The sequence below is a fragment of the Leucoraja erinacea genome, unplaced genomic scaffold (genome assembly GCF_028641065.1).
Source record: "Leucoraja erinacea ecotype New England unplaced genomic scaffold, Leri_hhj_1 Leri_263S, whole genome shotgun sequence".
Classification (NCBI taxonomy): Eukaryota; Metazoa; Chordata; class Chondrichthyes; order Rajiformes; family Rajidae; genus Leucoraja; species Leucoraja erinaceus.
This window is the reverse complement of record NW_026576164.1, coordinates 85,566-100,707: the sequence shown is the minus strand read 5'-3', so window position 1 is coordinate 100,707 and position 15,142 is coordinate 85,566. Positions and strand designations below refer to the sequence as shown.

At 48.4% G+C, this 15,142-nt stretch overlaps 1 protein-coding gene across 3 annotated transcripts in view; it reads right to left on the bottom strand.

The window, feature by feature from the left end:
* LOC129693324 (dnaJ homolog subfamily C member 13-like) overlaps positions 1-15,142 on the bottom strand; it is an 84,429-nt gene that overhangs the window by 56,210 nt on the left and 13,077 nt on the right. For all 3 annotated transcript variants that reach the window (XM_055630170.1, XM_055630171.1, XM_055630172.1), the window contains exons 2-3: positions 10,130-10,205; positions 5,593-5,742 (exon numbers count right to left, since the gene is read on the bottom strand). In XM_055630170.1, the coding sequence (XP_055486145.1) occupies positions 5,593-5,742; positions 10,130-10,205 (226 nt within the window). The remainder of the gene's footprint in view (positions 1-5,592; positions 5,743-10,129; positions 10,206-15,142) is intronic.

The following is a 15,142-nucleotide window of genomic DNA, read 5'->3' as shown; positions in this document are numbered from 1 at the left end:
TAGTATCCACTATTTGCCCGAAGAAGTGTGGAGTTCCACATTCTAACTGCTGCCAGAGCTGTTTCCACAATACTCAGTGGCACAGAAACAGCCTCTTTTGACCAACTTGTCCGTGCCAAACAAAATGCCCCATCTAAAATAATCCCATTTGCACTGTGTGTGGCCCACAGTCCTTTTTTTTTTAAGTTTAGAGATTCACCATGGAAACAGGCCCTTCGGCCCACCGAATCCCACGCCAACCAATGATAGACAATAGACAATAGGTGCAGGAATAGGCCATTCGGCCCTTCAAGCCAGCACCGTTTTCACACTAGCTATCCCACTATGCTCTAGGTCTTGCCCCAAACATCTCCTTTGAAGGTCTTTAAAAAAAAATTTCCCCGAACAAAGTATTGAATGCCTGGAATGCTGGGCGTGGTGGTGGAAGCATTCATGAGACTTTTGGATAGGGACATGGATATGCAGGTAAGTGGGATACGGATCACGTGCAGGCAGCACCCGTGGTCAGGATCGAACCCGGGTCTCTGATATTGGAAGGCAGCAAATATATCGCTGCGCCACTGTGCCGCCATTAGACAGGTGGTTCAAGAAATGACAGATACAAAACAGACAGGAAAACTCAATGCTAGCATTTATTTCAAGAGGGCTTGTATACAAAAACAGGGATGTAATGCTGAGGCTCTATAAGGCGCTGGTCGGGCCGCATTTGGAGTATTGTGAGCAGTTTTGGGCACCGTATCTGAGGAAGGATGTGCCGGCTCTGGAGAGGGCGCAGAGGAGGTTTACAAGAATGATCCCAGGAATGAGTGGGTTAACATATGATGAGCGTTTGTCGGCACTGGGCCTGTACACGCTGGAGTTGGGGGGGGGGGGAGACATTTATCAGCCATGATTGAATGGCAGAGTAGACTTGATGGGTCAAATGGCCTAATTTTACACCCTATCACTTTTGACCACAGCAGCAGAATAGGATATGTGGAAATACAGTCGAAGTTTGGATAGAGGGAAAGAATGACAAGGTTTTCATTTTGAGTAGACATAACAGACAGATTGATGGAAATCAAGGACAGTACGCAAGAACTGTGTATGTCATTTGGCAAGATGGGCTGGGAAAGGAAAATAATTTGCTCACGAGGGCTCCATTATCTCAGCAGACACCACAGAAGCCACTGCTGATTACCCAGTCAGACATTGTCTCAATAGTCCCGTAAAATCTGGGCCGTTTGACAACCGTATGCCTTCATGGTGAAGTACACTCGAGCACTTAACAACTCCGGAGTCTGCTTGCATTTAACATTGTAACAGCAGCAGACAATCTACCATGGAAGTTTAAGTATAAGGAGTAGGCCATCTAGAACGGAGACGATGAAACACTTTTTCTCACAGAGAGTGGTGAGTCTGTGGAATTCTCTGCCTCAGAGGGCGTGGAGGCAGGTTCTCTGGATGCTTTCAAGAGAGAGCTGGATAGGGGAGAAGGCAGGAACGGGGTACTGATTGGGGATGATCAGCCATTGAATGGTGGTGCTGGCTCGGTGGGCCGAATGGCCTACTCCTGCACCTATTGTCTATTGGAAGCTCGTGTAGGCTTGATTGTGAGCAACTTAAAATGTATCAAGTCACTGTCTCCCCGTCTCCCCCCCCCCCCCCCCCCCCGCTTCTCCCCCCATGAAAGTCAGATTAAAAAAAGGTTTCAAGTCAGAGTAAGAGATAGAGTGTGGAAAAAAAAACACGCATATGCATTTATCCCATTCTCTTCATATTGGCTCCACGTGTTCAATTTGCCTCAAGATGCCATCGCCCACCTATACAGTGGGGGCACATTTGTGGCTAATACAATACGATTCGATAGAACTTTATTTATCCCAGGAGGGAAATTGATCTGCCAACAGTCATATAACACAAGATACACGAAATATGAAATTAAAGTGACGAGTGGAAAGGATTGGGGTTGTGTAAAGATTGGGCAGGGGGTAGGGTGGTCGGGGAAGGTTTAGTCTCAGTCTACCCCACAACAGAAGGGGGAGGAGTTGTACAGTTTGATAGCCACAGGGAAGAAGGATCTCCTGTGGCGTTCTGTGCTGCATCTTGGTGGGACCAGTCTGTTGCTGAAGGTACTCCTCAGGTTGACCAGTGTGTCCTCACCCCATTCTCCTGCCTTTACCCCATAACCCTCGACACCCGTACTGATCAAGATTCCAGCATCTGTATTTTCTTGCGTCTCAGATTGAGAACTTTGTCAATATTCACTCATATCTCCTGGGTATTATGGGGTTGGCTACGAAGCACAGGGCTGCTGCGTCACTGACACAACAGTCCCAGGATTGCTGTTTTCATGCAAGGATGACTGAGTCCATTAGTTTCAACAGCACAACAACAACCATATATGCACGCTTTTACTTGTCAGATGTCTCCCAAGCTGCAGGAGTTTCCCACCACATGACTGTCAAAGATGCTCACTGCAAGCAGAGCAATATTGGAGAAGCACGGTGGCGCAGCGGCAGAGTTGCTGCCTTACAGCGCCAGAGACGCAGGTTCAATCCTGACCACGAGTGCTTTCAGTTTTAGTGACACGCACCACGGGAACAAGCCCTTCAGCCCACCGTGTCTGCACGGACAAGCGATCCCCGCACACTAATACTACCGCACACTAGGGGCGACACAGTAAACAGTAAACTGAAAAACGAGATCAGAAGGGCAAAAACGGGGCCAAGAGATAGCTCTGGCGAGTACCATTAAGGACAATCCCAAAATCTATATTACTAAAAGTCTGTTCTTGACCGGTTTTGGCAATCTGTGCTGCGATTTCCGAGAGAACGCCGCCACCTACGTCCGTCATTTTTGGCCACCTTGCTCAGAGCCCCCCTCCGCCGCATGTGTGCCGAGGATTTTCCCCGTCGATGAAAATTGACAGATATTAATGATTTTACAAAATTCCCCATTCTCTCTGCTGCCCCTGCTGGCGGCAGGGGGGAGGGACTATAAAACCAGGAAGTGGTGTGCCTCAATTAGTGTCTGCAAGCTGGAGGAAGGCAGAGGGTCACGTTTCTCTGAGCTGTGAATAACACTGAACACATGTCTACTCAAATGCGTGTCCTTAGTGGTTCTAAAACGCTTGCAGAATGTGTCTATTGGTTCCAAAATGTTTGCAAAAAGGTTTTATTGGTTCTAAAATGTTTGAAAAGAGTGTCTCTTTTGGTTCTACAATGCTTGCAGAATGTGTCTTTTTTGGTTCTAAAATGTTTTTTAGGTTCTCCCTCCCCTTTCCTCGCCCCCCCCCCCCCCCCCCCTCCTCTCCCCCTTCCCTTCTTTTTTTTTTCTTCCCCCCACCATCCCTCTCCTAAAACCCCCTCCCATCCACACCCCTACCCTCCCTCCCCCCACCTCTCCCCCCTCCCCTCCCCCCCTCTTTCTCTCCGCCCATCCTCTTTCTCCCCTCCCTTTCTTCCTCCCCCCCCTCTTTCTCCCCCCCTCCTCCCTTTTCTCCCCCCCCTCTTTCTTCCCCCCCCCTCTTCCCCCCCCTCTTTCTCCCCCCCTCTTACCCCCTTCCCTCTTCCCCTCTCCTCCCTTCCTGCTCCCCACCTCACCCCCTCTCAGCACACCCTCAAGTTCAAGTTCAAGTGAGTTTATTGTCATGTGTCCCTGTATAGGACAATGAAATTCTTGATTTGCTTAAGCACACAGAAAATAGAAACATAGAAACATAGAAATTAGGTGCAGGAGTAGGCCATTCGGCCCTTCGAGCCTGCACCACCATTCAATATGATCATGGCTGATCATCCAACTCAGTATCCCGTACCTGCCTTCTCTCCATACCCTCTGATCCCCTTGGCCACAAGGGCCACATCTAACTCCCTCTTAAATATAGCCAATGAACTGGCCTCAACTACCCTCTGTGGCAGAGAGTTCCAGAGATTCACCACTCTCTGTGTGAAAATAGTAGGCATATTAGGCAATAGTAGGCAATAGTGTAAATAGTAGGCATTTACTACAAAACAGATAAATGTGTCCATATACCCTGATCTAAATATATGCACACATGAATAAATAACTGGTAAAGTGCAAATAACAGAAAGTGGTTATTAATAATCAGAGTTTTGTCCGAGCCAGGTTTAATAGCCTCTCTCTCTCCTCCCCTCCTTTCCCCCCTCACCCACCCTCCCTCTTATCCTCTTCTCCACCCCCTATCACTCTTGCCCCTCTCTCTGTGTCTCTGTCTCTCTCTCTCTGTCTCTGCCCCTACTCTCTCTGCCCTCACTCTCTACCCCCGCCCGCCCCCCGCCCCTCTAGATGTGACTGTAAGTTGGGGGCTATGCGTCAGTAGATAGGGTGGTTATGGGGTAAAAGGAGCAAATTAATAATATCAATATAATATTAAGGGGGTAATTAGCATAAGTGTGGGTGGGGGGGGGATAGTTAGTGTGTGTGACGCTGCGTGCCGCCCCCCCCCCCCCCCCCCCCCCACAACCGCACGTTGGGGGAACAGACCCAACGGGTCTGCACTTGGTCTAGTATGTTATAAATACATAAGGGGGGAAAAGGGTAAATGGAGAGATAGTGAGATCTCTCAGGAATCAAAGTGGTCACCTCTATGTGGAGCCACAGGAGATGGGCAAGGTGCTCAATGAGTATTAATCCTCTGTATTTAACGAGGAGAAAGACAGTAGGACGGAGAAACTTGGGGCAGTCAATGGAAGTGTCTTGAGAGCAGTCAGGGTTATCGTCGAAGAAATACTGAAGGTACTGTCGTGTTTGAAGGCAGACAAATCTCCGGGACCTGATCAGATATATCCGAGGGCATGGCGGGAAACTAGAGAGGAAATTGCAGGAGCCCTGGTTGAAATTTACGAGTCATCCTTAAATACAGGAGAGGTGCGGGACGACTGGAGGTTGGCAAATGTTGTGCCTCTTTTCAAGAAGGACTGCAGGGAAAATGCTGGGAACTATAGGCCGGTGAGCTTAACATCTGTAGTTGGTAAGTTACCAGAGAGCATTCTGAGGGATAGTTTATACGGGCATTTGGGTGGGCAAGGGATGATTAGGGATAGTCAGCATGGGTTTGTACGTGGGAGGTCCTGTCTCACAAATCTGATTGATTTTTTTGAAGACGTGAACAAAAAGGTCGATGAGGGCAGAGCTGTATCAACCATTCCTCTGCCCACCTGGCCAATCGATCCAGATCCTGCTGCAATCGTTCACAACCATCTTCACTATCTGCAAAACCACTCACCAAATCATAGATGTAAATGACAAACAGTAACGGGCTTAGCACCGAACCCTGAGGCCAATCACTAGTCACAGGCCTCCAGTCCGAGAAGTAACCTTCCACCATCACCCTCTGCTTTCTTCCACGGAGCCAATTTGCCATCCATTCAGCTATCTCTCCTTGGATCCCATGCGGTCTAACCTTCCAGAGCAGCCTACCATGCGGAACCTTGTTGAATGCCTTGCTGAAGTTTACAGTAGCTACCTCAGCAAATATGACAAAGGCCATCTATGGACCATCACCTTCACTGTTAAACGCAGAGACAGAAAAGCTCCACGGTACATCATATTTTCACAGCTGCACGCGCAGCCACTCACGCTCGTGCTTACCAATGCCTCTGTGAGCAACTCTGTTCTATGTTCAGTGGAAAACTTGAGGGTTTCAGACTTTTTCCCACTTCCTTTGCGAAAGGTCAGGTTGAATTCTGTGCCTTGCCCCTTGCCAACTGGACTGATGCTGCAGATATCTCCATAAGGCCACTGCAAAGGCAAGTTTTACATCGTTAATTCTACTTGGCTGGAGTTAAAACCAAACTTTAAAACTTTAATGGGCAGCATCTCTGGAGCGAAGGAATGGGTGACATTTCCGGGCTGAGACCCTTCTTCAGATTAAAGGGGGGGGGGGGGGGGTCTCGTAACGTCATCCATTCCTTCTCTCCACAGATTTATTGCCCGTCCCATTGAGCTACTCCAGCATTTTGTGTCCATCTTCGGTTTAAACCAGCATCTCCAGTACCTTCCTACACATTAAAATTGAATGTCTTTAGTTGCACTTAGGAGTTTGTTTTTACTAGTAATGGGGTTATTAATGTACAGTGAACCCTCATTATAACAGGCTTTAGAGGGGGAGGATGGTGTATGTTATTGTCAATTGTCCACTATAACTAATTTGAGGAAGGACATTCTTGCTATTGACGGAGTGCAGCGTAGGTTTACAAGGTTAATTCCCGGGATGGCGGGACTGTCATATGCTGAGAGAATGGAGCAGCTGGGCTGAGAGGGGATCTCATTGAAGGTTGAGAGGGGATCTCATTGAAACATATAAGATTGTTAAGGGTTTGGACACGCTAGAGGCAGGAAACATGTTCCCGATATTGGGGGAGTCCAGAACCAGGGGCCACAGCTTACGAATGAGGAGTAGGCCATTTAGAACGGAGACGAGGAAACACTTTTTCTCACAGAGAGTTGTGAGTCTGTGGAATTCTCTGCTCAGAGGGCGGTGGAGGCAGGTTCTCTGGATACTTGTCAAGATGGCGGCGCTGCCTTAGCAGCTGCGGCTCGCCTGCAGTCCGTTTGTTTTTTTCTTTTTTTTTGTTGTCCTGTTTTAGTTAATTTTTAGTTTATTAGGTTGTGTCTGTGTGTGTGGGTGGGGGGGGGAGAAACGTGTTTTTGGTCTCTTCCTTCGGGGGGATGCGACTTCTCTCGTCGTATCCCCGTCTCCGTCTCTGCCTGCGCCGAGGCCTAATAGCGGAGCTGGCGGCCTTGGAGCTGGGGCAACGTTCCAGCGGCATGGCAACCCGACCTCGGAGCTGTGGCGTTCCAGCGGCAGCGGTTACCCGACCTCGGAGCGCTTGGATTCAGCCGTGGGACTGACTTACTATCGCCCGGTGGGGTCACAACTTCCGAAGCCTGGATCGCCTCGGCACAGAGGGTGAATAAGGAGGGAAGAGGCAAAGACTTTAGGATTTTTGCCTTCCATCACAGTGAGGAGGTGCCTGGTGAACTCACTATGGATGTTAATTGGTGTTTATTATGTGTTTTGGTCATTTTTATTACATGTATGACTGCAAGGCAACAAAATTTTGTTCAGACTGAAGATGTTTGAATGACAATAAAGGCTACTTTGACTTTGACTACTTTCAAGAGAGAACTAGATAGGGCTCTTAAAAATAGCGGGGTCAGGGGATATGGTGAGAAGGCAGGAACCTGGTACTGATTGTGGATGATCAGCCATGATCACATTGAATGGCAGTGCTGGCTCGAAGGGGCGATTGGCCTACTCCTGCACCTATTGTCTATTGTCTATAATAGAGGAAGGGATTATCTTTGAATAAATTGTAGACACAAACAATTGCAGATAAACAAAAGGACACAAAGTGCTGGGTCAGGAAAAATGTCTGTGTCTGAAGAAGGGTTCCAACCCGAAACATCACCCAAACTTTTTCTCCAAACATGCTACCTGACCGCTGAGTTACTCCAGCACTTTGCATCTATCTTTGGTATAACTCAAGATCAACAGTTCCTTCCTCCATATCTGTGGAGAACATGGATAGGTGACGTTTTGCAGAGTGCTGGAGTAACTCAGTGGGTCAGGCAGCATCTGAGGAGAACATGGATAGGTGACATTTCACAGAGTGCTGGAGTAACTCAGCGGGTCAGGCAGCATCTGAGGAGAACATGGATAGGTGACGTTTCACAGAGTGCTGGAGTAACTCAGCGGGTCAGGCAGCATCTGAGGAGAACATGGAACAGAGAATCTAAAATGCGATGCAATACAATAGACCTGTACTTATCCCAGGAGAGTAATTGTTCTGCCAGCAGTCATAAAACACAAGATACGTGAAGCATGTAATTAAAGTGAAGTGGAAAGTCCAGGATTCAGGACGTACAAATATTGGAGGGGGGATGAGGGGAGGGGGGAGTCTGTCTACCCCACGACAGAAGGGGGTGGAGTTGTACAGTTTAACAGCCACAGGGAAGAAGGATCTCCTGTGGCGTTCTGTGCTGCATCCTGGTGGGACCAGTCTGTTGCTGAAGGTGCTCCTCAGGTTGACCAGTGTGTCATGGAGGGGGGTGAGCTGTATTGTCCAGGGCGCTCCACAGTTTGAAGAGCATCCTCCCCTCAGAGACGACCTCCCATGAATCCAACTCCGACTCCGCCCCCAGGACGGAGCCGGCCTTCCCGATGAGTTTATTGATCCTGTTGGCGTCCGCAGCCTTCGCCCTGCTATCCCAGCACACGGCAGCGAAGAAGTTGGCGCTGGGCATCTGGTCATAAATGGTGCCACGGTAAAGGGCAAGTTAATGACACAGCCACACCTCACTGGTGACCCTCAGATTATCTTTGATCGGACTTTACCTTATCATGGATCGATGCACTGTGAATTAGGGGGAATTAGAATGCGCTTAGATGCACTTAGAATAAAGGGGAGGCCATTTAAGACTGAGGTGAGAAAAAACTTTTTCACCCAGAGAGTTGTGAATTTGTGGAATTCCCTGCCACAGACGGCAGTGGAGGCCAAATCACTGGATGGATTTAAGAGAGAGTTAGATAGAGGTCTAGGGGCTAGTGGAATCAAGGGATATGGGGAGAAGGCAGAAACGGGTTATTGGTTGGGGACGATCAGCCATGATCGCAATGAATGGCAGTGCTGGCTCGAAGGGCCGAATGGCCTCCTCCTGCACCTATTTTCTATGTTACACTGTGGCACAGCGGTAGAGTTGCTGCCTTACAGAACTGACATGATTGTAATCATGTGTCGTCTTTCCGCTGACGGGTTAGCACGCAACAAAAGCTTTTCACTGTACCTCGGTACACGTGACAATAAACTAAACAAAAGAGATAGGCACAAAAAGCTGGAGTGACTCAGCGGGACAGGCAGCATCCATGGAGAGGAGGAATGGGTGATGTTTCGAGTCGAGACCCTTCTTCAGTTTAAAGGGATGTTTATCATTTCCGAAGTGCGGCACAGTGGTGCAGCGGTAGAGTTACTGCCTTACAGCGCTACAGGCCCCAGTTCGATCCCGACTACGGGCGCTGTCTGCACGGAGTTTATACGTTCTCCCCGTGACCCTCGTGGGTTTTCTCCGAGATCTTTGGTTTCCTCCAGCACTCCAAAGACGTGCAGGTTTGTAGGTTGATTGGCTTCAGGCTTGCGTTTTATATACTTGGTTTCTGTGTCAATTGTCCCTAGTGTATGTAGGCGTGTGCTAATGAGCGGTGGTCAGCGCTGACTCGGTGGGCCGAAGGGCCTGTTTCTGCGCCGTTTCTCGACACTAAAACAAATATCGTCGATATAACTTACAGCTCCAAAGCAGGTCAGCAAAGTGTTTAAGAAGGAACTGCAGATGCTGGACAAAAGTGCTGGTGAAACTCAGCGGGTGCTGCAGCATCTATGGAGCGAAGGAAATAGGCAAGGTTTCAGACCGAAACGTTGCCTATTTCCTTCGCTCTATAGATGCTGCTGCACCCGCTGAGTTTTTCCAGCACTTTTGTCTACCAGGTCAGCAAAGTGTCAGGAATATAACCATATATGGCTCGTCTCCAGTTGGTTCAGAATGCTGCTGCTCGCCTTTTAACAGGGACTCAAAAGAGGGAGCACATATCGCCAATTCTGGCCTCCCTACACTGGCTCCCGGTGCACTTTCGAGTTCATTTTAAGATACTGTTATTTGTTTTTAAATCTCTGAATGGGCTCGCCCCGCCTTACCTCTCTGAGCTGCTCCACCCATACGCTCCTGCCCGGTCCCTCAGGTCAGCTGGTCAGCTGCTCCTGGAGGTACCGAGGTCTAGTCGGAGGCTCAGAGGGGATGGAGCCTTCCTGTTGCTGCTCCGGCACTCTGGAACACCCTGCTGTTGCACATCAGACAGGCCCCCTCACTGTCCATCTTCAAATCCAGTGTTAAAACACATTTGTACTCCCTGGCTTTTGACCATGCCTGAGGCTTTGCTTCTGTTTGTGGTGTTTTTGATGTTTCTATATTTTGCATGTCTTTTCCTACTATTTCTTTTGATTGTTATTTTTGGTGTGTATTAACTTTTTTGTCAATGATTAGTGATGTACAGCACTTTGCTGCAGCTATGTTTGTTTTTAAAGTGCTCTATAAATAAAATTATTATTATTATTATTTTATTATGATTCATTACCTGATTAGTAACTTCAAGGGTGCTGGGATTGTAGGTAGTCACGGCGTGCGAGCCGACGGAAAACACTCGCTTGTACCTGAAAGGGGAAATAAAACAAACATGGGTAACAAGAGGAATAAGGCACTTCGAATTCTGCACACTTCTAGCTTTACTTTGAACAAATCATTTTAAATTAGACACTTCACAGTCCAAGCATTTAATTGAATAATTAAATTACTGAATGAGCACCTGAGGGGAAAGAAAAATCAAATACAATTTTTTTCTTGACATGTTTGAGCAAACTTCATATTAGAGGGCAGCGGCAGAGTTGCTGCCTTACAGCACCAGAGGGTTTTCTCTGGGTGCTCCGGTTTACTCCCACAGGAGAAGGTGCAGGAATGGCCAGCACCGCCATTCAATGTGAGCATGGCTGATCATCCCCAATCAGTACCCCGTTCCTGCCTTCTCCCCATATCCCCTGACGCCGCTATTTTTAAGAGCCCTATCTAGCTCTCTCTTGAAAGTATCCAGAGAACCGGCCTCCACCGCCCTCTGAGGCAGAGAATTCCACAGACTCACCAGTCTCTGTGAGAAAAAGTGTTTCCTCGTCTCCGTTCTAAATGGCTCACTCCTTATTCTTAAACTGTGTGGCCCCTGGTTCTGGACTCCCCCAACATCAGGAACATGTTTCCTGCCTCTAGCGTGTCGAAACCCTTAACAATCTTATATGTTTCAATGATATCACCTCTCATCCTCCTAAACTCCAGAGTATACAAGCCCAGCCGCTCCATTCTCTCAGCATACGACAGTCCCGCCATCCCAGGAATGAACCTTGTGAACCTACGTTGCACACCCTCAATAGCAAGAATGTCCTTCCTCAAATTAGGGGACCAAAACTGCACACAATACTCCAGGTGTGGTCTCACTAGGGCTCTGTACAACTGCAGAAGGACCTCTTTGCTCCTATATTCAATTCCTCTTGTTATATAGGCCAACATGCTATTCGCTTTCTTCACTGCCTGCTGTACCTGCATGCTTACTTTCATAGACTGATGTACAAGGACCCCCAGACCCCGTTGTACTTCCCCTTTTCCCAACTTGACGCCACTTAGATAGTAATCTCCCTTCCTGTTTTTGCTACCAAAGTGGATAACCTCACATTTATCTGGATTAAACATCATCTGCCATACATCAGCCCACTCCCCCAACCTGTCCAAGTCACCCTGCATCCTCATAGCATCCTCCTCGCAGTTCACACTACCACCCAGCTTTGTGTCATCTGCAAATTTGCTAATGTTACTTTAAATCCCTTCATCCAAATCATAGATGTATATTGTAAATAGCTGCGGTCCCAGCATCGAACCTCAGGTTTGGAGTGATGTGGACCAAACAAGGGCAGGTGGGACTAGGGTCGCTGTGGGCATGTTGGGCCGAAAGGCCTGTTTTCGCACTGTATCACTCTATTAAAAATAGCGGAATCAGGGGATATGGGGAGAAGGCAGGAACAGGATACTGATTGGGGATGATCAGCCATGATCACATTGAATGGCGGTGCTGGCTCGAAGGGCCGAATGGCCTACTCCTGCACCTATTGTCTATTGCCTATGACACCAAAGCCGTGCAGGTTTGCAGGTTAATTGGCTGGGTACAAATGTAAATTGTCGTGTGTGTGTGTGTGTGTGTGTGTGTGTGTGTGTGTGTGTGTGTGTGTGTGTGTGTGTGTGTGTGTAGGGATAGTGTTAATGTGCAGGGATCGCTGTTCGGTGCTGACTCAGTGGAGCAAAGGGCCTGTTTCTGCGGTGTATCTCTAAAATAAACTAAACTACACTGAGATAAGAGACTAGTGCTGGAAATCCCGCCCTGAAGCTGTACAATTTCATAATCTTTTCATAACAGATGTGATACTTGGTGCGTGAAGCACCTTCAGACGCAGTTTTTACTTTCATATTTATTCATGTTACCCCGTTGCTGGCGGGTGCACGCTGCGACTAAGCAGACTATTTCTGAACTCTTATTGATTACTGTTTAGCATTAAATATTAACCAATACTATCCGATAACATTTTCTCTCTCCACCAGTCCCTCTTCCCTCCCCTCACAGAATAACTTCTTTCTATCGACGCTTCCAAAACAGCTTTTTCCCCTGCCAAGCTGCTCGTTTCGTTTCATTTACAAATTGTTATTTTGAACAGAATCAGTACAGCACAGAAACTGGCCCTTCGGCCCACAACCTTTGTGCCGACCATGATGCCAGCTGATCTCATCTGCCTATTGAGGGAGTGCAGCGTAGGTTTAGGGCCCTAGTGAGACCACACCTTGAGTATTGTGTGCAGTTTTGGTCTCCAAATTTGAGGAAGAACATTCTTGCTATTGAGGGAGTGCAGCGTAGGTTTACAAGGTTAATTCCCGGGATGGCGGGACTGTCGTATGCTGAGAGAATGGAGCGGCTGGGCTTGTACACTCTGGAGCTTAGAAGGATGAGAGGCAATCTTATTGAAACATATAAGATTGTTAATGGGTTTGGACACGTTAGAGGCATGAAACATGTTCCCGATGTTGGGGGAGTGCAGAACCAGGGGTCACAGTTTAAGGTTTCCTTTTCTCCAGAGATGCCGTCAGACCCACTGTGTTACTCCAGCTTTCTGTGTCTCTCTTCGATGTAAACCAACATCTGCAGTTCCTTCCTACACAGTTCATGACAAATGTATAACTTGTGAACTTGTATGGGATAAAGAGGCAGAGATCAGCCATGATTGAATGGCGGAGTAGGCTCGATGGGCCGAATGGCCTAATTCTACTCCTATAACTTGTGAGCAGTTCAGGACTGCGCTGTGGTTGTGGTCGGATGGTTCCATGGTCTGATGACGGCTGGGAAGAAACTGTCCCTGAATCTGGAGGTGTGCGTTTTAACACTTATGCTATGCTCGCCCTTTACAAGATCGCTTCTATGGCACTGCCTGCAATATACGTATTGCCGATATGATTTCCAAGGGAACATTCTCTAACTGATTCACGTTCACTCAAGCAATTCTAGTAATCAAAATGTCAATCCTGAGGAAATAAAAAAGATATTTGAGCACTTAGGCAAATGGATTGGAAGGTCCTCATTTCAAGAAAATTGGATTAAACCACAATATCAATCTGCATCCTGCTTAATGCAAACTTACCTTGGTTTACAATGTTATTTCGCGAAAATATAGCTTGGGCAAATCAATCATTGGTTTAAAAAAAAAACAAGAATGCTCTTAGTGGTCACGGTGGCGCAGCGTTTGATCTGGTGTTTTGTTGGTTCACATGCTTGATCAATGGTGTTTTATCATTAATGTTTTATTATTATTAATGTTTAGCGTTTTCTGAGTCATTCGTAACTGTCACTGTATGTCATGTTGTTACTTGTGGGCAAATTCCTTGTTTGTGAATACTTGGACAATAAACTTACTTACTTAGAGTTGCTACCTTACAGCCAATGCAGCGCCGGAGACCCGGGTACGATCCCGACTACGGGCGCGGTCTGTACGGAGTTTGTACGTTCCCCCCGTGACCTACGTGGGATTTCTCCGAGATCTCTAGGGGGCGCCGTCCTGTGTGGTATGGCTGCCCAGCCTGCAGCTGTTCATTTTTGGAGTTCTAGTCTTTTTTATGTGGTGGGGCGGGGGGGGGGGGGGAAACTACTTTTCAGGGTCCCTACCTGGTCGGAGAGGCAGCTTTTCTCCGGGCTGCTCTTTCGACCCGTCCTTGCGGCCTACCAGCGGGCCTGGAGCGACGTTTCCTGAGGGGACCGCCCAGTATCTCGGCTTCGGCGGCACAGCGCTGGAGCGCTATTGCGGAGCGGGCGATGCCTTGTCCGGGTCGCCGCGCAGGAGCTCCGGTGAGCTGAAAACCGCCGATGAAACATCGCGGAGCTGCGGAGCGGCCAGCTGCGGGAGGCGGCGCTGACCTTAAACATCTGGAGCCTGGGATCTCTCGCTGAGACCGCCAGTGGTGGAGCTCCATCCGGCGCGGCCTTGTTGGCTTCGGAAGCCGCGGTCTCCAGTAAGGGAAGCGGCCATTCCAGGTGTTCCCATGCCACTGAGAGAATTCTCCCGGCGCCGGAGCACCATCACCCGGCGAGAACGGCCTGGAACATCGGGCCTCCGTGGAGGCAACTGTGGAGGCCTCAATAGGCCCGACTATGGGTGGACAAGGATATGGGGACTGGACTTTGTGCCTTCCCTCATAATGGGAACCATTGTGGGGGGTGTTTTAATGTTTAAATCTCTTATTACTGTTTTGTCTGTATTCTTTCTTTATGTGCTGCATTGGCAAGAAGCATTTCACTACACCTAGGTGTATGTGACCAATAAAATAACCTTTGAACCTTTGGATCTTCTGTTAACTCCCACACTCCAAAGACGTGCAGGTTTGTAGGTTAATTGGCTTGGTAAATGTAAATATTGTCCCTAGTGTAGGTGTAGGATAGTGTTAATGTGCGGGGATCGCGGCTGGTCGGCGCAGAGTTTCTCTAAACAAAACTAAACTAAATATTAACTAATTCATGGCAAAAATGCAACAATAAACCCTGGGGGTTTACCTCCATTTTACCATCTACCAGAACCATCTTCGCTACCGTGTGCCGGGGCAGCAGGGCAAAGGCCATTGAGTCCAACAGGATCAACAAACCGGCTCCGTCCTGGGGGCCGAGATGGAGTTGGATTCATGGGAGGTCGGCTGCGGAGCATCCTGGACAATACAGCTCACCCCCTCCATGACACACTGGTCAACCTGAGGAGCTCCATCAGCAACAGACTGGTCCCACCAAGATGCAGCACAGAACGCCACAGGAGATCCTTCTTCCCTGTGGCTATCAAACTGTACAACCCCTCCCCATTCTGTTGTGGGGTAGACCGACTCCTCTCACCCTCCCCTCCCAATCTTTACTAATTTATTCATTCATTCATTGCCGTTGAAAACATAAGCGACGCATTGGCGCTGGTTTCCGACGGGAACGGAGACGGACGCACCACACATCTCTGTCCTCCAGTTCCTGCGGACCTCT